This window comes from Lobosporangium transversale (genome assembly GCF_002105155.1).
Source record: "Lobosporangium transversale strain NRRL 3116 chromosome Unknown BCR41scaffold_25, whole genome shotgun sequence".
Classification (NCBI taxonomy): domain Eukaryota; kingdom Fungi; phylum Mortierellomycota; class Mortierellomycetes; order Mortierellales; family Mortierellaceae; genus Lobosporangium; species Lobosporangium transversale.
Genome location: NW_019029003.1, coordinates 306,368 through 326,333, shown reverse-complemented (window position 1 = coordinate 326,333; position 19,966 = coordinate 306,368). Strand labels below are relative to the sequence as shown.

The following is a 19,966-nucleotide window of genomic DNA, read 5'->3' as shown; positions in this document are numbered from 1 at the left end:
TGAACACTTTATTATTGTTTTACAGACACAGGCTTGGAAAGAAGTAGTAGCAGAAATAAAAGTTGCTGCATGTGAACTGATAACAGGGAATATAACAAGGAATGGATGATATATCGGATGACGATGACTTGTTTGAAATATGTTTTTCGTTACAACGCCAAACGTCGCCACTGATGTCGAAACAATCTATGCATTTAGGCGACCCACACTTGCTGTTTAGGACAGTGGAATCCAATTTATCCAGCATTGTGAAAAGGAGGAAAAAAAAAAAAAATAGTTAAAAAGCATTATTGCAATTGCATTTTTGTGTCTGCATTGAGTGGAGAGGTTTCTGCCACAAAGTTTAAGGACGCGTTTAAAAAAGGTTGAGGTGATTATGCGGCTCACTTTTTTCCCTTCTACAATTAGCTCTATTACTCTTAGCCCTACTTGCTTGCTCACTTGTGAATTTCCCTCTGTCACTCACATCCCTTAGACCTCTCAGGTCCTTTCCCTCACACCCTCTTTTCCTTACTTCATCTACCATTGACTTTTTACATTTGTTTTCCATTCCAAAAGACCCAGCTCGCTTCATCTCAACACACCTTGTTTATAACACCTCAAAAGGACTTGTCTCACTTTTTATTCTCTTGACTTCAGCCATGTTTTTGCAACCCACAACTCCGACCAACTCTGCTCAAGAGCGTAGCAGTCACTTACGATGGCCAGAAAGTCTGTCTGGCGCAGCTCCTATTCCTTCTAGATTCTCACACCTGCTTAATGAGCCTTTAGTGATAAACCTGAATAATACCACATCTGAACAGGGCGCAGCCAGCAGGCTCAAGGAAATGGATGAAGAGGAAGAAGAAAAAAAAGCAGGAGTGAAAGGAAAGGAAGAGGATGAAGGAGAAGTAGAAGAAGAAGAAGAAGAAGGAGAAGAAGAAGGAGAAGAGGAAGAGGATATCGTCTGGCTTGCTACTCCCGATGACGAGATACTTTCTCAAAGTAAGCTTCTCTAAGGCTACTCATAACAACAAGACAAGTGTGTGTTCGAGGTAACATGCGCTTTATCAATAAGGTTTATTAATATAAGATGTACATATATTTGTGTTTCCAAAAAAAAAAAAAAAAAAAAAAAAAAATGCAGGTTTGGACGACCAAGAAGTGGCTGTCTATTTCGAGATTCTGGAACAAGCTCCTTTAGAGACTCTGCCTTTGGCTCGTAAATTTTGTTTTAAACCCAATTCGCAATTGGTACTTGGGCGAGCCCCTTCGTCTGGTGTCAGTCGTCTGGCTCGAGTACAACAAGTGTTGGCTCAGGATAAACGAAGATCTGCGCAAGCAGAGAATGGATCTGATGATGGGTTGTTCCCTAATCAAGTCATCAGTAAAGTACACGCTGTTGTGTATGAGGTAGATGGCCAGCTGATCCTGGAAGATAGAGGATCGACACATGGAACATTTGTGAACGAGGAAAGGATCCAAAGTCGAGTCTTGCAAGACAATGACCATGTAAGACTAGGACGTGATGTAGTTCGAAAGGAGATTCCATATCGACCATTGAATTTGATAATCCGAATCAAGAGCAACGTTATGAACGGAATTAGTGAAATGGATTTTGGAGAGTTCAGTAGTGAAGTTTCGGCAGCAACTACACCCCTTGACACCAATGGTATTGATGGTAGTAGCAGTAGCAGCACAGAGTATTCCGACATGTGCAATAGCGTTTTGCAAAATGGAGACGACACTATTCACGAGAATACTGTCGTGAATGAATTTGATACGGAATTCAGTTGCGGTGGTTCTGATAAGATAGGCACGGTTGAAGATGAAGACAATGCTGATGGTTCACCTGTGTTAGGCAAGGAGGAATGTGAACTAGAGCCTGACCTGAAACCTGATGAAGACGTTCAGTGTGAATCAATTCAGCGCGAACGCATGGAAATTATTGAGGCGACCACAACTACATCAACTTTCACCACCATACCAGCAGAGGTAAGCTTGGAGAGAAAGTGCCATACTCATGCACATGTTCCCGTAGATGAAATATGTATTATGAATTAGACGACTCACATTTTTTTTTATACTTCTTTTTAGATCATGAATACTTCTTTCACACTAGAGCACGAATCACAAACTACAACAGTGTCCACAGGAAAGAGGAAGCGAGCTTTAATTGATCCTCAGGATCCACCAGTTAGTCCTAGTAATAAGCGTGCTATAGTTGTAGCAGCACTTGCAGGCGTCGTGGTTGGTTCTGTTGGCACTGTTTTTACACTTGCTAATATCTGAAGATTTGGCGATTTGCTTAAATAGGAGTTGTATTTCTTTTTTGGTTTTTTTTCCCTTTTAGTTTCATACTCCATACTCCTTCTTCTCATGTATTTATAACATTTTCAATTGTCTTTTTTCTTTTTGTTATCGCTATTATTCTTGTTGTTACCCTTCATTTCCTCCCCTCTTCGAAACCAAGATTTTTTTTTTTTTTTTTTTTTTTTTTTATAAAATATGTTTAATACCAAGCTCAATAAAATAGTGAAAAATGAAAACAATATGCAAATATCTTTATACTTCGATAATACCCTAGATCTCCACACAAACTCATAAAGCTGGATATTTATCCGCGGCCACGACCGCCACCGCCACCACGGCTGAAGCCGCCACGACCGCGAGGGGCACCACCGCCACCGCCACCACGGCTAAAACCACCACGACCGCGAGGAGCACCACGTGGAGCACCACGACCACCACGAGCTAGAAGAAAATAAAAAGAAAAAGCAATCAACAAGCGTCTCAAATATAGAATACTTGTAATAAAATTTTAAGCGGCTCAACTTACCACCACCGCGGGCTGCGCCACGTCCACCACGTGCAGCGTTCATGCCTTGCATGCCTCCACGCTTAGCAACTATCGAATGAATCATGAAGCAAAGGTATGAAGGATCAGAATATATTTTTATAGTAATAGTAACAGTAATATAATTCTTTTTTTTTTTTAGCGACATACCTTTTCCGACGGCCTTGGGTTTGGGCAAGAAGCGCTCCAAAGGTAAGAGCTTATCAGGGGCGATGAAGACTTTGTCATTGGGCTTGAAAGAGGTTGCAACCATGCCATCCTGAAGCTTGATTGTAAAATAGAGTTCGTTCATAGGACCGAGAATCTCGTCGACCTTTCCGATCTGGCTCTTGTTTTCAAGGTAGATGGGGGCATTGAAATATGGGATCTTAGAGTTGGTCGATTTACAGACCATTTCTCCTTCGCAAGCGTGCGTGAACTGACCCATTTCTTTAATGAATAGAAAAAATAAATAGATAAAAATGAAAATAGAATGAGAATGAGAAGAGAAAGAGATTATCCCTTTTTTGCCAAGTCTAATGCTCCTTGTTCGGACCACAGCGTATGAAAAGCGATATAGTCCGATTTCTGTTGTCATGCATGTCTATCCATGAGAAAAGTAATAGGGCCACCATGTTCGCTAGGAACTTGTCGAGAGACGGTTGTAGTTTGATTTTCATGACCCATCCGTCCAATGACAAATGTATTGGCTTGATATCTTATTATTTTCTCTTTCCTGGAGTGCAATTGATCCATGATTTGTTGGATAGGTCCAAAGTTCGAGAGATTTTGTATTACTCCATTGAGAGATTAATTGAACAAAAAAATAAAAATAAAAATAAAAATAAAAAAGACAATATAAAGATGAGAGGACATTTACCAAGTACAGATTCTGGTGGTCCGAAAGAAGGGGCACCACCACCAAATCCACCACGTCCACCACCACGGGCACTACCGCCACGGCCTAAAATAAAAATACATGGATGAGAAGATCGAATCGTATCAATACATAGGCCCACAATGGACGGGAGGTAAATATAATGAATGGAATCACATCCAGTCTTATTTGTCTTCTGGTAAAAACTGGAGTAGATATTTAAATAATATATACCTCTTGGGGCTCCACCACCACGACCTCCTCTAAAGCTCATGCTGTGTTATATAAGATTGTTTAAGGAAAAAAATAAGAAAAAAAAATCAAGGGAGCTCGAAGCGAAAGAGCAGGCAGTCTTTTGTTTTTCTGTGGTGCCTATATGGAGATGGGTGATGGTGGAATCAGCTGAAGGAACTCAGTTGCATGTGTGAGATGTGGGTGTTACTTGAAGGTTTCAAGTACAAGCATTTTTTTTTTTTCAGTGGCTTATGTTATTGACTATTCAATTTGCCTTTTTATTGTTGCCAGCCTGAAATATTTCAATATCAGTATTCAGACTCCATGTTTGAAAGAGTATTGGTGATTCTTAAGTTTGGATAATTTGGCAGCCTTTTTTTTTTTTTTTTTTTTTTTTTTTTGCTTCACTGGTGGTTAATGTAGACTTGCATATAATTGTTACTACCACCTAAAAAGCTTGACTTTATCAGTATAGAGGGTGCTTGAGGGGTGTATTTTTTCTAAACAGTGACGTAGTATTAGCGAAATTTTGTGTGTGAAAATGAGTGGGAGGAGTAAGTCGCGTTACGCGTACACTGTGATGACTGAGTTCTGCATCTACTCCATAGTGACATGGTCTTTCTTGTTCTTTTCTTCTCTTACCCATTACTTTTTTCTTTTTATTTTCTAAACATTCATTCTTTTATTGATATAGCTCCTTCCATTATTTCTTTTTCATTCTCACAGCCTTGCTCCGCACACACTTACTTGCGGACACTCTTTTCTTCTTCTCTTGACGACACATCGCTCTATCAACTGCAACTTGATTCCTTGCCTCATTCATACCTCCTACTCCCTCGTCCCAAGAGCGTCTTATAACCATGGTTGGACTCACTTCTGCTGGTACGGATCCCCATGCGCCTTATTCTATTCGCTCTTATATATCTTGTGTATTGCAAAGTTGCTCATTGCCATAATCTATTGACAATCGAGCCTTTCTTGTCACTATCCAACAATTAAATCGTGTTTTTAATCTGTTTGTCTTTTGAATATCTTCTTTATCGTATAAAGCCGGAGTCATTGCTCTCCTCGATGAACAGGACGATGATCTTAAGGTCTATGCCCTTCAAAAACTGAACGGGCTTGTGGATCAGTTTTGGGCAGAAATATCGGATTCAGTTTCCAAGATGTAAGCAAAGAAAAGTCATGGGAGATCTGTTCTTTATCGTCTCACACTCGCCATTTGACAGCAATGCCAGGACAGCGGTCTAATAGACAAGCATATATTATGTCAATGTTTTATTCATAGTGAAATTATGTACGAGGATACTGAGTTCAAGGATAGACAGTTGGCAGCATTGGTTGCCTCCAAGGTACAGATCGGATTAAACCGCATTGTGTGAAAGCGCCTGCCTGACCGGAGACAATTTTTATCTAACTAGCGCCCTAAAAATCCACATATGGCATAGGTTTACTATCATTTGGGCGAATTTGATGACTCCCTCAACTTTGCGCTTGGAGCTGGAAATCTCTTTGACCTCTTCTTAAAGTCGGAATACGTTGATACTATTGTCTGTAAGTCTGCAAGAGCGCTATCAATGAACATTTTAATGGATCGTGAGGTCAAGGCTAATGTTGACTTACTATTGTTAATTTGTTATCTACTAGCTAAATGTATCGATAAGTATATCGCTCTCCGGACTCAGGAGCAACAAGAACAAAGTGCAGAACCCTTGGACCCCAGGCTCAAAGATGTGGTAGAAAAGATGTTTGATCGCTGCTACCAGGATGGAGAGTACAAGCAGGTAACAGTCTGCGCATCTCACCATGGTTTGTGCTGTACACATACTGGCATATTTATTGACCGTCAGATTATATCTATTTACGTAGGCCGTAGGAATTGCGTTGGAATCGCACCGTCTGGATGTTGTGGAATACTCAATTAAGGCTGGCGGCCCCTCAAACATTCTTCCTTATGTGTATGAATTGGCTATGACGGTTGTTCTTGACCAGACATATCGTAACACACTCTTGCAGCTCCTCGTTGACCAGTTCCGAAAGTTGGAAGAACCCGATTATGTCTCCATCAACCAATGCCTTGTGCATCTGGGTGATCATCAAGCCAGTGCAGAGTTGCTTCAAAGCCTTGTCAACACTGATGTGCAGGTAAATTTCGTGGTGTCAAACTGCTTTAGTTATGCTTGTTGATTATTAGAGCTTTATCTCTTTCATCATTTATAACAAACTATATTTTTTGTATTTTAATTAGACTGATTTGTTGATGGCGTATCAGCTTGCATTTGATCTCGAGAACAATGCTACACAAAAGTACTTGAAAAAAGTGGCAACTGCTCTCCCGTCTGATCCTAATGAGAAGTACGAAAGAATCAAATCTATCCTTTCAGGGAAGGAGACTATCAGACTTCAATTGGAATTTCTTTGTCGCAATAACCACACAGATATGCTTATTCTCAAGAATTCCAAAGTAAGTCATGAACTTTTTTTTTATCTTCATTTTTTTTTTTTTTTTTAATTATTGTTAGGTGATTGTTGTTGAAAATTGTGAAGCTGACTTTTAAATTGTTTGCTGTATCTGGTTCATGATTTTTTTTTGTCACGACCTATTTAGACGGTACTCGATGCACGTCTTTCCATCTACCACTCTGCAGTTACATTTGCAAATGCTTTCATGAATGCCGGTACAACGAGCGATGATTTCTTGAGACAGAACCTGGAGTGGCTTTCTCGCGCCACAAACTGGTCGAAGTTCAGCGCGACAGCTGCTCTGGGCGTTATCCATAAAGGTCATCTTGCTCAAGGAATGACAATGCTTGCACCTTATCTCCCACAGGACGGCGTTACAGCCAGCCCTTATTCGGAAGGAGGCTCTCTCTTTGCTCTCGGGCTCATTCATGCCAACCATGGAGATGAAGTTCTGGACTACTTGCGCGGGGTCCTGAAAAACACACAGATTGAGGTATTGCAACATGGTGCTTGCTTGGGTCTTGGAACTGCAGGAATGGCAACGGATAACAATGGTGAGTAATAAGCTCGGTAATACGTTTGACTTTTTTTTTTTTTTTTTTTTTGAGACTATGTTTAAACACTCAGGTATTGACTAGGCAAGTGTCCGTAACTTTACTATGCTGCTTATATAGATATCTATGAAGAGTTAAGAAGCGTCCTCTTCAGCGACAGCGCGATTGGTGGTGAGGCTGCTGGTCTCGCAATGGGAATGGTGATGCTTGGTACCGCATCAGAAAAAGCCTTGGATGAGATGCTGCAATATGCACATGAAACTCAGCATGAGAAGATCATTCGCGGATTGGCAGTGGGTATCTCTCTGGTGATGTACGGCAAGGAGGATGCGGCTGATGTTTTGATTGAGAAGCTTGCAGCAGATAAGGATCCTATTTTGCGATACGGTGGAATGTACACTATTGCTATGGCTTACTGTGGTACTGGAAACAACAAGGCTATTCGCCGCCTTCTACATGTTGCTGTCAGTGACGTCAACGACGATGTAAGACGTGCGGCTGTCACCGCTCTCGGTTTTATCCTTTTCCGATCCCATAAGCAGGTGCCACGCATTGTTCAGCTCCTCTCTGAGAGCTACAATCCACATGTGCGCTATGGTGCGTGCTTGGCCCTTGGAATCTCTTGCGCAGGAACTGGCTCACTTGAGGCAATCGAACTGCTAGAACCAATGGCTAAGGACAATGTGGACTTTGTCCGCCAAGGCGCTTTTATTGCATTGGCTATGATTTTGATGCAGCAGAACGAAGTACAGAACCCAAAGTCTGCGGCTGTTCGTACAATGTACGAGGAAGTTATCAAGAAGAAGAATGAGGATGCTCTTACCAAGTTTGGAGCTGTCCTTGGGCAGGGTATCATTGACGCAGGTGGAAGAAATGTCACAATCTCGTTGCAATCTCGTTCTGGTCATTCAAACATGCCAGCTATTGTTGGTGTAGCCCTGTTCACACAATTCTGGTACTGGTACCCCGCCAGTCACTTCTTGAGTTTGGCGTTTACACCAACTGCCATAATTGGAGTGAACGCTGACTTGAATATGCCAACGATTGAATTTACGTCAAACGCAAGGCCTTCTCTATTTGCATACATTCCACCTACTAAGCCCCCAACTGCCACTGTTGTGGAAAAGGTGGCTACAGCAGTTTTGTCAACAACAGCTAAGGCCCAGGCCAAGGCTAAGAAGGCAAAGACAGCAGAACCAGAGGCCATGGAAGAAGACGAGAAGCCGGAGGAGAAGGTGAGTTCAAAGGCTGATCATTCTTATTATTGGAATGTGCTCTGTGACCCAGAGATAGACCGTCAGCCATACTAATTTTTTTTTTTTTCTCAATTTGTGACATGTCATTAGTCAGAGGAGGCAAAGGATGAAGAAGCTAAAGCCGCAGCCAAGCCTAAAAAAGAGCCTCAGTCAGAGAAGCTAGGCAACCTTGCACGTGTTCTTCCTGCTCAACTTAAATACATCTCATTCGACAAGGAGGCGCGCTATGTCCCAGTCAAGAAGGTACATGATGTTGATTATCCTTAACTTCCTTAATAGCGTTTTAAAAATCTGTGAGGAAAGAAGCTATTATTAATAAGATGCATTCTGACTGTGAATTTGAAAATAGGATGTTACTGGTGGCATTGTAGTACTGTTGGACAACAGGCCCGGTGAACCCGAGATGCTGCTCTTAACGAGGGCCACAACTGCTGGCGCTGCAGCTCCTGCTTCAGACAACAAGATGGAAGTGGAAGAGGAGGAGGCGCCTATGCCAGAACCATTTACCTATCCATTTGATCGAAACTAAGTAAACGTGATGATTCTCCTTCTGTTATCAAGCCGGATTAAAATAAAATAAAATAAAAAGTAAAAGTAAAAAGTAAAAAGTACAATAAAACATTGATAAAGCATTCAATAATAGATGCCAGAATAAAATGTCGCTATTAGTGTGAAGAATCCATGGGAATAAAGACACTATCTCAGTTTTGTACACGACAATGTTCTAGTAGAGAATGGTGGCCTGGTTGGATTTTATGATGCGACTCATGCAGCGCAAGTTGTTTCGAATAAAAGATTATATTGGACTTCAAAAAATGGGGTCAAATTCTTAAAGTTGGAGCGAATATAAAAAATTTGGCTGCATAAATAAACCATCCCATTCTTCTTCCTTCTCCAAAGACCCCACTTCCGTCTCTTTTTCATTCTCTTTTCCCCTCCTTCCATCAATGCCTTCTCCTAGCGCCCTTCCTATTGTTACAAGAGGTTCGTCGATAGATCTTGCTGAGGCTTCTCTCAACTCTACGGACTTATATTTCCAGGTCCTGTACCCTCCCATATAAGGTCGCACCGAGTTGATTCGAAACATTCTTGCATACCATGGCACCAACTGGGGGAAGCTTACGGTTGTAAGATTGAATAGACTGAATACAAAATTGTTTTATAGCACAAAAGCTATCAACCAAAAATGAACTTTTTTTACCCTTATGTTGTATGACTAGGACTGGCCAAAGCAAAAGCCCTAGACTCCTTTCCGTGCTGTACCTGTGGTTAATGAGAAGACCTCTTCGGGCGCTACATTAGAGTTAGTAGAATCAAATACAATTGAGCGCTATCTTGTTCCAAAGTTCAAGTTGCTAGGATCAAATATCTGGGAGGAGCATCTAATCGACCAATACCTCCATAGCGCAGAGACGTTGCAGCAGTTGTTTGGACTTAAAGTGCTCTCTGCCAGTCCCGAGATTCTAGTGGAAGAGGAGGTTAATAAGTTTCAAAAGGAAGTCCTTGCGAATTGGATCTCAAGCCATGAAGAACACTTAAAGCAGAACGGTAATTAGGGTCATTATGTTGGTCATAGCGTTACTCTAGCAGACATCAAGACTGCTCAGGTGATTGACGGTATCCTATTGCTGGTGCCTAAAGGGGTGGAGGTGCCCTTGTCTGTGGCCTTGACTCCTTCGCTTTGGAAAGTCAAGGAGGCTGTTGAGAGTTGTACATCATATATAGAATGGAAGGGAAGCGACTGCAACGATGAGCTTGACATAAATACTAAGGCTCACTTCCAGTTTAAGTAGGAATATTTTTTCATGAACTTCTAAGCTCAGACATCGCGTTACAAGTGGCAAATGAATGCCAAAATAAAAAATAAAAACAGAAAAATCTGCCAAAAAAGTCTTTACGACAGAGCTGGTTTCTGAACCTTTCCTTTTTGTCATGTCCCTCACGGCTCTTGTCCGCTCTTTCTGAAATACCTGTTTCAAAGCAACAACAACAACAATAACAACGAGCACAAGTTGTATTTGGAGTAGTAGAGTTTCTTACCCATTCACTTTCTTTGTCGGTCGTTTAATCGTTTGATTTGCAGTAGCAACGTCACCTGGCAGTAGAAGCCTATTATGAGTGCAAGTAGACGGAAGACAAATGCGTTGGCGCAATCGTCTACTTCGGAGACAACAGCTCCAGTTTTATCTGGTGCAGAGATGCTGGTGCTTCAACAGAACATTAAGCAGTACATCATCACCAGACAGGTAGAATCAACTCTCACTGTACATCCGAACACAGAAAGCCTCAAAGACGTCCGTTTAATTATTTTTTATTTTTTTATTTTTTTTTATATGTGATAAATTGTTATACAGACACGAGCATTGACAGCGCATGAGCTAGAAGAGTTTGAGAAAATCAAAGAAAAACTGTTGCCAAATCTTCTCCGATACTCCCAACGCGCTCCCTCAGTCCTCACCAGCGAACCCAATGAAAAGAGTACTGAAAGAAGACGTGGAGTGCCTGTCATAACCTCAACTGCACTGACAGATAGGGAGACAATCGCGTCATCACGACCAAATACTGAAGCTTTTCCATCACAACGTACGACTATCCAATCACAGAGCAATATACCTGCCCTTGAGGCTCCAGCTAAAGCCAAAGCGAAAGCTAAAACCAAAGCTAAACCCATGTCCAAGGCAGGTCCAGCAACGGCAAGTACAGATAACAAACAATCAGCAGCTAAGACGGAACCACTGCAGTCGAATACTGGTCCATTAAACTTGACTCAGGCGTCAACTACTGCAGCTTCTAGTCGTGAATCTGTAGGAAATACAGCCAAGAAAGGAGACAACAAGAAGCGACCCAAGATCGAAATCTATCAAGATCCTGAAAATGTGCCACGGAAGAAGAGGGCTCGCGCAAAAGCTCAAGAGGGTGATGCAAATGATTCGGACAAGGAGAATAGGAATCCGCTTGATTCGACTTCTTCAAAGCCAAAAAGGAAAGCACTTGGAGATAGCACCAATGTTGTCAATACAGCCAACGTCAACACCAATACTAAACAGAGGAATAGAAAGGACAAGGGTGTGATTCATGAATCAACCTTGAAAAACCCAACTATTCAGTCAACATTGAAATCCACTACCACTGCCGCTACCCCTACCTCCAAGGCATTATCAAATCAGGGTACGCAACGACCTCAATTGCAACGTTCTAGAATAGACTCAAGGCAACCTTCAACCAAAGTAGTATCTTTTAAAACTCCTCTGGAAAGTACATTGGGGCCACAGGACAAAAGGGAGATATCTCAGGAACATGTAACAAATCACCCACCTGTAGATGTGGAAACAGAGGAGTATGAGCAGCCAGAAACCCCGGCGTATGATCTCTCTCAACAAAATAGCGAAGCAGAGGCCAATGACCTAGCTGTAAATGTCTCTACATCGATTCGAGCTCCAAGAAAGAGCAAAGACTCCGTGATAGAGATCTTGGCTAGCGTGGAGGATGATGACCCAGCTGCCAGTTTTGACCCATATATCAAATCAGAAAAAGCATCACCTGTGCGCCGTATACCTGTAGTGGATTATGAAATCATACCAGACTCAGAGGACTCGAACGAAGAAGAAGCAACACTTCCAGCGCCAAACTTTTTGCTTGATGATCTTCCCGAGGAAGAAAATGAGACGACGACGGCCGTGACTAGCAACTCTCCTGTGCATAATGCGATTGTGGACCTACATGGAGATGAACCAACGTTACCCATGCCTGACTTCCTGTCAAATGGTGCGCCTGAGGATCTAGAAGATCAGACTACGGAAGAGAGAATGACTTTGAGTGATTTGTTGGCCGAAGATAGGCACCCAGATGAGCATATAGACTCTGCTCTGCCTTCGACAGAAACTACATTCGTTGCTACTCAGGGATCTAAATCTGATGTTGGTATCATGGAGAGCACCCGTTATGCTGACGGCGTCTGGTGTATAGAGGATTGTGAGAGTGGTGTGGTCTCAGCCGTGTGCGGATATACTAAGCAATGGATCGCGATAGAAACAAACCAGCATGTGCGGTTTTTGCGGTTGATTGGTGACAGTCTCTCGGAGAGCAGGTGGTTTAAATATTTAGAGGTGAGCAAGGAGTTTATGTCTCCAATGCAGGTATGTTCCAGTGGCTTTGTGTTCATTGTGGTTAATTGCTCGTAAAAAAAACAACTTCTATATTTCACCGCAATTTCCTAAATCAGCCATCTGTCATCCTCTATCATTTAGCTCATATTTGCACCGGATGATTCATTCGCGATTCTCTTGAACCCGATTGAGCAGTCATTTATAAAAGTATCTTTGGACGGTGTTGACGACTGGAAGGATTCAACGACCAACTATAAACAAGTTTCATGGGCTGGAACAAAACCTTTTTTATTATGTAGAAGCCTAGTTGTCAACGCGCAAAATCAAGGTGCTGAGGCTTCATATCAACTCGTATTCGCTGCAGATAAGCCAGGATCAATTTGTCTTATACCTATCCCGAACGATGATGATCCTGTCACTTCAAAAGTATCACCACTGATGATGTCTATTCCTGGAGCCCGAGGGCCTGTGAATTCTGTTCTCAGTATTCGCAATGCTTCATCACTGATTCTTGCATCTTGTGAACACGAATTAGTTCTATGGTAACACGAGATGGACATGTCTTTTACTACAAATATTTACGTGACTAAGGGAAGTGCAAATTCTGACCATTTTGTTTTTTCTTTCAATCGCAGGGATTTGAACGACCATACAAAACCAGTATCAATCGTAGATACCTCATTCGTCTTGCCATCATCTCTTCCTCGTTACTCCTCATTAAATCGTCAAATACCAGAGGTTATGTTCGCAACCGTTCCAACACACTTCTTCAAACAGTACAAACACATCTTGGATTCGGAGGGTATACCATACTCTCAATGGCCTATCCTAGCAGTCCTCAAGACGTGTGATACTGAAGTGGATGATTCTGACAGGAATGAAGTTGATCGTTGTGCTTTGTTTGTGATAAAGGGCAACCTTATTGAGCTTGTGCACAAGTTTCAGGGATCTGCATCCATTTCTTTTGCTGCATCAACACCACGGTTTGTTACCTGTAGTGTCAAACAAAACGGAAAAGATGCCTTGCGTGTGTGGGACATTTTGAAATCGGAACCAGTGATCCAGTTGTCAGTCATGGATCCGCCGCCACGCCTCGATCTTTCTTCTTTCTGGAGTGAACCATCACAACAACCTCAACAAGCCAGTGATTCAATTCATCAGGAAAAAGTGCCACAGAGAGTAAAACGAGACAAGGCTGATCGTGAGGAAGAAGCGGACGTTTTCTCTGGCGTATCAACATTGTCAAGCCCACCTGATCTTTTCTCATCTTCGCCGTATCCCTCTCCCGGAGACGGATCTAAATGCCCCCAGCAGAGGGATACCCCAGTGTTGACACTCTCAGGATCAGGAAACCCTTCAGAAATACCATCCCGACTGACGGAGAAATCTGACCCTAACTCTGGCCATAGTCGCCTATTGCGACAGCCTGAGAGGTCGATTAACTTGATATCTGTTTCGTTGATGGAGCGTAAGCATATACAATTTGCAGTACAGCCAGAGCAACATTGGGTTGTGGTCGTGCAGCAGGATATGTCTCAACAGAACCCAACTGTCATTCACATTATGGACTTTATGTCGATACTCTCAAGTGAGTCTGCATAACGGATGGATTTCGCACAGATATCATGGGACATTGATTTTAGTTCAAGTGCACTATTTATAACACCTATATAAGGACGTCTTACAAGATTTGTTGCTGTTGCTGCTGCTGATTAACTTCCCAGTCGACAGTGATTTTGGATTGGTCAGAGATTTCATTGCAATAGTAGTGTTTTCTAACTCCACTGTGTTTATCGTACGTTTCCTGACTTTTCAAGCGATTGTTGATGATACTGTCTTCAATTTCAAGAAGATATGGAATTGTGATCTTTTCTGCAAAGTCTTCAAGCGAGAATTGCATCTGTAGTTATATTAAAGCATTGTCCCAAATATGTCCAGATAAAAAAAAAATACATATTAGTATTTATCTTTTTTTTTTTTTTTTTTTTTTTTTGTTTTTTTCATGTTGCCACTAAGGCAGATAGTAACCTACATGTTCGCCTTCCATGACGTCGAACACAAGTTTTCCGGCTCGGTCCATGGTCTTGAGACCTAACCAGTCTTGTTTATATTGATCTTGATCTTTTAGGTCTATAATCTCGCCATTTTCGTCTTGGAAACCAAACCACTAATAACAATAATAAATAGGAGAAAGGGTCAATAAGTCTGTTACTGCCACGATGATATTAAAAAAAAAAAAAAAAAAAAAAGATATGTAAAGAGAGAAATGTAAAACGCATTGATTGGAAGGAAAAAAAAAAAAAAAAAAAAAAAAAAAAGGTCGACTCACAGCGGTCTCTTTGGGTTTGACAGTAATGTCCTGGAGGAACATAAACATAACCAATTTGTTGATACTGGTGAGTTTATTTTTGTAGGTAGCATTCTTGGATTCTAATTCGTTATTGATGTCTGGAAGGAAGATGTTTCTTTCAAGGTAGGTTTGCAGATTGTGTGGGTCCTAAAGATGTATTATGAAATATCGAATCAGTACTTTGAACCTTTTTTTTTTTTTTTTTTTTTTTTTAATAAGGTACAAAGAGTATAGAGTGTCACCTTGAAATATTGTGCCTGGACGATACGTTCTCTTACGTATCCGTTATAGACACCACCTCTGGCAATGGAACGCATCAGACGACAAGAGGGATCTGGAGAAAGACATCCAGGGATATCAACGACCCCGCCATGTTGTGACCCTACTGTGATCAAGTTATGGACCGGAGGATCATTACAACGTTGAATATAGGCACGTAAAAATTGTCCTCCTTGAGAAAACCCGACAGCATTAAACCCATCTTTGAGGTCTGGAAGATCTTTGAGTTGTCGACAGACTTGTTCTATCTGAAGATTCACATTGCCAAAGAAGCCTGCACGTTGGTCATCTGCCTCGGATGAAGCAAGAGATACACTGTGGATAAAGATTTCAGGAGCGAGTGCACGGATAGAGTCAAACAGTTGGAGCATGCCCTTGGAGTGTGCAGAGTCACCCATGCCATGGTAAAACACCACAGGACGAGGTCCAGATTTCTTTATAGGACTATCAGAAGTAGGAGTGGGAGCAGCCAAGACCGTTATTGCGACATCAACGAGCGCAACAGAAACTGAGAGTGCAAGAGTAAATACGAGCGAACGCATGGAGTTGTTTGCGATGGTATTGGAATGAAATGCAATGAATGGCAAAAAAAAAAAAAAAAAAAAAAGGCAAATGGAGATTAAGAGAAATGGGCTTCGCCCGCGTGAACAATTATGACTTGTTTGCATGTGCAAGGTCTCTGAACCGTTGGCATATTGTCAAATAGATGAGCAATATTTGTATATTTCTTACCCCTGTTTCTTTCGCAAACATCACCCGAGTAATACACGCATTTTTTTTATTTTTTATTTTTAACATTGTTCTTCCATTCTTTCTACAGCTTTATACTTGTCATCGCTTATTGCACCTTGGAGAAGTATGGTGTCATGAATTCAAAGAAGGCAAATTGGCTGGGCTCGGTGCCATATCTGTACACAAAACGTGAGGCTAGATATGATCCAAAAATCGCTCGGACATAGTTCTCAGGTACACGCTTCATTAAAGTATCCAATCCCAATTGCTTCAGCAATAGGTTGGGGAAAGCCTCCTCCAACACGACCTTGCGCAATGGCACATTGTCCCACAACGACGTGTGCTGTAAGTCCTCATTCAGCTTCACAATTGCCAATGACAGCTCGTCCGATAGGATCGATCGTGGTGTCCTAGTCCGCTGATGCTCTCTCCACAAGGCCTCAAACTCTAGTTGCGCATTGCGCTCAATGATCGCTTGTACTTCTTTAACATAATCCTGATAGAACGCTGGGATATGGCTCTCAGTCACTTGCATGTGTTCTGCAAACTCTTCATCCGTAAACGCCAATGCAGCAAGGACTTCTAAAGAGGATGAGGTGACTCCTCCCTTGTTAGCTGATGCATCTTTGAACACGATCGCGCCTGCACGCTCCAGACGAAGACGAGCCTCTTGTGTAAAGAACAAGTTAGCACCCTCAACAATATACTTGAATCGAGGGTGGTTCTCGTGATCAAGCAAACGACCCACATTCTGGAGATCCACGGATTCTGGGCGACCACCACAGGGTACAAAGACTTGACAGCCCACCATCGGGTTTAAATGGAAGTTGTTGCGGAAAGATAGACCATCATCAACGACTTCTCCATATGGCAATTTAACATTAACCTCATCCACCAACACTCGGAATCCTTTTGGCGAGAGTTTCGAGACATCAAAGTTTGAAATCATGAGACGACTTTGAGCCAAACGGTTCAACTCTGTTCGATTAATACCCTCTGGGTCATACAGAACACCTGAGCCATCGACAATACCACATGTCTTGTCCTTGGAGATTTTGATCTCGTTCGAACCCAAGTCTCCATCAGGACCTCCTGTCTGCAATTTAGTGCAGTTTTCTTCCTTAAGCCCCAGTTTGCGATAGATACCAAGAACATACTGATGGACTGAGCGTGTAGTCATACCATAAGTATCGTGAGGAATGCCTCCTAGAGACTGGGACTTGCCTGTGGTGAAGGCCTTCCAGAAACTCGCTCCACGCTCACGAGCATGAGCAGACGCCCAGTCCATGTAATCTGCTGTGCCTTCGTCTGGCCCGAAGAATAAGATCTCGGGTTTCTTGTATAGATCTACAATGCGTTCCTTGATACCAGGAGTTTGACCAGCAATTAGCAGGTCTAGAATAGCATCCACATACTTTTCAAACGCCACAAGAGGCTTGTCCTGCTGGTTAACATCTAGTAAAATTGTGCCCTTGGAACCGCCTTCAGGGATATCTTTGTTCTTGCGCTGCTGTGTGGCTGCTAACGCGTAGTTCTCATCAAAGAGCGAACGCAAGTTGATAGAATAGGCCTCTCGATTACGCGAACGGATGATTCGGATTCCTCCACGGGCGACATCTCGGAAGCGCAAGTGGAAGCCACGGAACTCGGATCCAATGACTAAAAACATCCCAAAGAGCTTAGTTGGGTACTCAATCTCAGGTAAGAACGAAGGATCCATGCGGAAGGAGAGAGCAACCTTTGTGGGTTGATAAAAGTTGGTTTTGAGGACATGCTTGTTGAAGATCAAAAAAGACTCAAAGACCATTAACTCGTGTGAGTTGGAAGTGGTACGTTTGATCTTTTCGTAGAGTTGTTCTTCTGTCAAGATGTTGTCAGTCCTGAGACGTTGGTACGACAACGTGGGCTTGAGTGAATTGATTGCAGGATTTACATAGTGAATCATTGCAAAGTTGATGTAGAGCAGCTTGATGAGTTCTGGGTATGTTTTGATGATCTCCAGAATATAATCGCGGGTGAATGTGTCCGTGCGGAGGCGTTTCTTCATCTTGGAAAGCACACCCTGATGAATGGAATTATGGGGATCTAAAATATTGACCAGAGATGTATACTCGTTTCCAAGACGGTTCAAAAAATGCTGAGCAAAGATCCAGCCGATATAGCCGTAGATCGACTCCTGAACAGAGAGCTTGCCGGTCTGGAAGAAGGTCTGAAGAGGGGTTGTGGGCAAGCAGTAGATCAGTGAGGCCTCTTTGATGATTTGGTGGATTGAGTGCTCAATAGGAGGCGCAGTTGACTTTGGGATCTGGTTTAGATACAGAGAGACGATCGTGATGCCATTGGAGAATTGCTCCACGTACTTGCGAGTCGAGTACAATTCGTAAAAATGGTAAAGATCTGAAATGGCAGAGAAAAACGATTGCGTTGTCTGTTGTTTGTAGGCAATAACGAGACGGCGCTCACGCGAACCTTCGACCTCAAACATCTCAATGACAGGGCCTGTCCTGCTAAGCGCCAATTTCATGATGTTAGAATAGATCTCAAGAGTATTCTCGGTCGCCTTCTCAAGGAAAGACTTGTCAGCGGTCTCGCGGATGTCGGTTTCCTGTTCCTTTGTCGGGGATGGGTTCACGAATGTGCACTTACGCACGAAGTAAGTGCGAAGTTGAGTTGATGATGAAGATGATACTGTTCCCTTGGATCGATAAGATTCGAGACGGTACGCATTCTCAACGTTGCTGACATCGAGGTACTTTGAATCAATTCTGTAAAAAAGCAAATATGTTTGATGTTCACTCTTAAGTAAGCAATCCACTAAGCACGAAAATGAACCTTAGCCAAAGACTCAATATTCAACACCCGATGCTGGTTGCAAGGACATATTAATCCGCACTGATCTCTATTTCCTGTTCCTCCAATGAGTCCAACTATCTTTTATTTGGAATGCTTGAGAGATTATTTGGATATGATACATGAGATTCCAACATTCCAAAGGTTAATTGATAATAATCATGTGCTTATTCTCTCTTTTCTATCTCTCGTTCTCGTTGGGTTTGTAGTAGGGGGGTTTTTTTTTTTTTTTTTTTTTCTGAAAGAAAGGACGGGATCAATTGCTTCCATGACGCATAGATACGACATTCAGTCGTCAAAGGAATCAAAGCGGGAAAAGACTAAAACTAGTTGGAGTCAAGGACTCCAATGGGTGCTAAACATTCAATCATGTCTCTCCTCTCTTCCCATTCCTGAAATAAGATAAACTATTCAAAAACCAATTCTTGGCCCAGGTGAACCTTATTCACCTTAATACTTCCACCATCTGCCATTTCTCAAAAAGCATTAAAGAACCAAGCAAGATCCCTTTGATTTAAAAAGAAAAAAAAAGGGAATGATAAATAACCATGGATAGCATGCGATTCAAAGATTGATTTTTACCGTTTTTCATGTTGAGGGCCATAGAGTTGTGAAACACCAGGGCTAGATGTGTGGATGTAAACAGCGCCTTCCTCAGTTTCACGCTCAAGGTTGATGTCAAGGCCATTGTCGTTCTTGGTATAGGCAAAGATTTTGGCGCCATATAGAGCCAAGATATGGTTGGCGATGGATTCGATTGACTCTGATGCAAAGTACATGTCGTCAATACCAAGGTTACTATTTTATAAAGATAATAAAAATAATAAACGTTAGCAAATTAATTCGTAAAATGAATCACTCGAAATTTTATGTTTTGCAATTTTTTTTTTTTTTTTCTCATCATGGATGCAGAAGCTTCATTTCATTCTCATTATTTATTTTTTAATGGCTGTAAATGCTTACCCATAGAACCATGATACTTCATTTTGAGCAAGAGCAGCGGGAATAAAGGCTTTTTCACTCAAATACTCGGTAACTTGGACCATCTGCTCCTCCTTGCCAAGGAATGCATTCTCGATATATCCAGATGTGTCCTTGATTGTGTGAGACAGACTATTACGTCCAGGGACAAAACCAGGAGTCAGGAAGTTAGACATGGCTTAAAGAATAACAAATAACAGCTCTAATTCGGTGGAAGAGTGAAGGGAGAAAAAGTATAAAAAAAGAAAGAAAGAAAGAAAGAAAGAAAGAAAGGAAGGAAGGAAGGAAGGAAGGAAGGAGGAAAGGAAAGAAGAGAGGAGTGACAAAATGAAAATGACACGGTAGTATAAAGAGGGGAAGAGGAAAAGAGGAAAGAGGAAAAGAGGAAACTAAAGCGTAGAAGAGAGAGAGAGGAAGAGAAAGAGATGTGATAGAAAGGAGAGGAAGTGACTTTAATTGAATAACAAGG

The 19,966-nt window shown here is 42.0% G+C and overlaps 8 protein-coding genes across 8 annotated transcripts; 5 read left to right on the top strand and 3 right to left on the bottom strand.

The window, feature by feature from the left end:
* The first annotated feature begins 309 nt into the window (after nucleotides 1–309).
* On the top strand, nucleotides 310–1,961 carry BCR41DRAFT_101456 (hypothetical protein). The gene is made up of 3 exons (XM_022019311.1): nucleotides 310–984; nucleotides 1,127–1,491; nucleotides 1,841–1,961. The coding sequence occupies exons 1-3, from the start codon at nucleotides 642–644 to the stop codon at nucleotides 1,859–1,861; spliced, it is 729 nt and encodes a 242-aa protein (XP_021880151.1). The 5' UTR covers nucleotides 310–641; the 3' UTR covers nucleotides 1,862–1,961.
* A 536-nt stretch (nucleotides 1,962–2,497) lies between these two features.
* Nucleotides 2,498–4,122, bottom strand: BCR41DRAFT_356240 (Gar1/Naf1 RNA binding region-domain-containing protein). Its single transcript, XM_022024611.1, has 5 exons — nucleotides 3,927–4,122; nucleotides 3,696–3,779; nucleotides 2,987–3,265; nucleotides 2,819–2,887; nucleotides 2,498–2,733 (listed from the first exon to the last, which is right to left on the bottom strand). The coding sequence occupies exons 1-5, from the start codon at nucleotides 3,964–3,966 to the stop codon at nucleotides 2,597–2,599; spliced, it is 609 nt and encodes a 202-aa protein (XP_021880150.1). The 5' UTR covers nucleotides 3,967–4,122; the 3' UTR covers nucleotides 2,498–2,596.
* A 380-nt stretch (nucleotides 4,123–4,502) lies between these two features.
* On the top strand, nucleotides 4,503–4,892 carry BCR41DRAFT_101403 (hypothetical protein). The gene has a single exon (XM_022019310.1). The coding sequence runs from the start codon at nucleotides 4,539–4,541 to the stop codon at nucleotides 4,782–4,784; it is 246 nt and encodes an 81-aa protein (XP_021880149.1). The 5' UTR covers nucleotides 4,503–4,538; the 3' UTR covers nucleotides 4,785–4,892.
* On the top strand, nucleotides 4,511–8,830 carry BCR41DRAFT_324237 (armadillo-type protein). Its single transcript, XM_022021539.1, has 11 exons — nucleotides 4,511–4,808; nucleotides 4,977–5,094; nucleotides 5,215–5,278; nucleotides 5,375–5,480; nucleotides 5,574–5,710; nucleotides 5,796–6,071; nucleotides 6,175–6,390; nucleotides 6,535–6,943; nucleotides 7,064–8,178; nucleotides 8,290–8,442; nucleotides 8,549–8,830. The coding sequence occupies exons 1-11, from the start codon at nucleotides 4,787–4,789 to the stop codon at nucleotides 8,726–8,728; spliced, it is 2,796 nt and encodes a 931-aa protein (XP_021880148.1). The 5' UTR covers nucleotides 4,511–4,786; the 3' UTR covers nucleotides 8,729–8,830.
* A 282-nt stretch (nucleotides 8,831–9,112) lies between these two features.
* BCR41DRAFT_423167 (hypothetical protein) lies at nucleotides 9,113–9,992 on the top strand (the record flags this gene model as incomplete). Its single annotated transcript, XM_022030262.1, has 3 exons — nucleotides 9,113–9,239; nucleotides 9,477–9,747; nucleotides 9,787–9,992. The coding sequence occupies exons 1-3, from the start codon at nucleotides 9,147–9,149 to the stop codon at nucleotides 9,990–9,992; spliced, it is 570 nt and encodes a 189-aa protein (XP_021880147.1). The 5' UTR covers nucleotides 9,113–9,146.
* Nucleotides 9,993–10,099: 107 nt separating this feature from the next.
* BCR41DRAFT_423166 (hypothetical protein) lies at nucleotides 10,100–14,209 on the top strand. Its single transcript, XM_022030261.1, has 4 exons — nucleotides 10,100–10,445; nucleotides 10,554–12,335; nucleotides 12,447–12,847; nucleotides 12,941–14,209. The coding sequence occupies exons 1-4, from the start codon at nucleotides 10,314–10,316 to the stop codon at nucleotides 13,905–13,907; spliced, it is 3,282 nt and encodes a 1,093-aa protein (XP_021880146.1). The 5' UTR covers nucleotides 10,100–10,313; the 3' UTR covers nucleotides 13,908–14,209.
* Nucleotides 14,210–14,316: 107 nt separating this feature from the next.
* Nucleotides 14,317–15,476, bottom strand: BCR41DRAFT_307758 (palmitoyl-protein thioesterase; the record flags this gene model as incomplete). Its single annotated transcript, XM_022020876.1, has 3 exons — nucleotides 14,317–14,472; nucleotides 14,635–14,802; nucleotides 14,898–15,476. 3 exons carry the CDS (start codon nucleotides 15,474–15,476, stop codon nucleotides 14,317–14,319), a joined length of 903 nt encoding a protein of 300 aa, XP_021880145.1.
* Nucleotides 15,477–15,702: 226 nt separating this feature from the next.
* BCR41DRAFT_356234 (Glutamate/Leucine/Phenylalanine/Valine dehydrogenase-domain-containing protein) lies at nucleotides 15,703–19,930 on the bottom strand. The gene is made up of 3 exons (XM_022024610.1): nucleotides 19,480–19,930; nucleotides 19,099–19,314; nucleotides 15,703–18,431 (listed from the first exon to the last, which is right to left on the bottom strand). Exons 1-3 carry the CDS (start codon nucleotides 19,671–19,673, stop codon nucleotides 15,773–15,775), a joined length of 3,069 nt encoding a protein of 1,022 aa, XP_021880144.1. The 5' UTR covers nucleotides 19,674–19,930; the 3' UTR covers nucleotides 15,703–15,772.
* Nucleotides 19,931–19,966: the final 36 nt, after the last annotated feature.

What these genes read in the sequence shown, in the direction of transcription:
- BCR41DRAFT_423166 (XM_022030261.1), top strand. Translation starts at nt 10,314, where the DNA reads ATGAGTGCAAGTAGACGGAAGACAAATGCGTTGGCGCAATCGTCTACT. An exon ending in AGTTTATGTCTCCAATGCAG is followed by an intron (nt 12,336 to 12,446) that starts GTATGTTCCAGT and finishes TCTATCATTTAG; the next exon opens with CTCATATTTGCACCGGATGA. An exon ending in GAACACGAATTAGTTCTATG is followed by an intron (nt 12,848 to 12,940) that starts GTAACACGAGAT and finishes TTTCAATCGCAG; the next exon opens with GGATTTGAACGACCATACAA.
- BCR41DRAFT_101403 (XM_022019310.1), top strand. Translation starts at nt 4,539, where the DNA reads ATGGTCTTTCTTGTTCTTTTCTTCTCTTACCCATTACTTTTTTCTTTT.
- BCR41DRAFT_101456 (XM_022019311.1), top strand. Translation starts at nt 642, where the DNA reads ATGTTTTTGCAACCCACAACTCCGACCAACTCTGCTCAAGAGCGTAGC. An exon ending in TGACGAGATACTTTCTCAAA is followed by an intron (nt 985 to 1,126) that starts GTAAGCTTCTCT and finishes AAAAAAATGCAG; the next exon opens with GTTTGGACGACCAAGAAGTG. An exon ending in TCTTGCAAGACAATGACCAT is followed by an intron (nt 1,492 to 1,840) that starts GTAAGACTAGGA and finishes CACCTGTGTTAG; the next exon opens with GCAAGGAGGAATGTGAACTA.
- BCR41DRAFT_324237 (XM_022021539.1), top strand. Translation starts at nt 4,787, where the DNA reads ATGGTTGGACTCACTTCTGCTG. An exon ending in GGTTGGACTCACTTCTGCTG is followed by an intron (nt 4,809 to 4,976) that starts GTACGGATCCCC and finishes TATCGTATAAAG; the next exon opens with CCGGAGTCATTGCTCTCCTC. An exon ending in ATACGTTGATACTATTGTCT is followed by an intron (nt 5,481 to 5,573) that starts GTAAGTCTGCAA and finishes GTTATCTACTAG; the next exon opens with CTAAATGTATCGATAAGTAT.
- BCR41DRAFT_356234 (XM_022024610.1), bottom strand. Translation starts at nt 19,673, where the DNA reads ATGTCTAACTTCCTGACTCCTGGTTTTGTCCCTGGACGTAATAGTCTG. An exon ending in GAAGTATCATGGTTCTATGG is followed by an intron (nt 19,315 to 19,479) that starts GTAAGCATTTAC and finishes TTTATAAAATAG; the next exon opens with TAACCTTGGTATTGACGACA. An exon ending in GGCCCTCAACATGAAAAACG is followed by an intron (nt 18,432 to 19,098) that starts GTAAAAATCAAT and finishes GCTTTTTTACAG; the next exon opens with AATTGATTCAAAGTACCTCG.
- BCR41DRAFT_356240 (XM_022024611.1), bottom strand. Translation starts at nt 3,966, where the DNA reads ATGAGCTTTAGAGGAGGTCGTGGTGGTGGAGCCCCAAGAG. An exon ending in TGGTGGTGGAGCCCCAAGAG is followed by an intron (nt 3,780 to 3,926) that starts GTATATATTATT and finishes TTTTTATTTTAG; the next exon opens with GCCGTGGCGGTAGTGCCCGT. An exon ending in TGGCGCAGCCCGCGGTGGTG is followed by an intron (nt 2,734 to 2,818) that starts GTAAGTTGAGCC and finishes ATTTTCTTCTAG; the next exon opens with CTCGTGGTGGTCGTGGTGCT.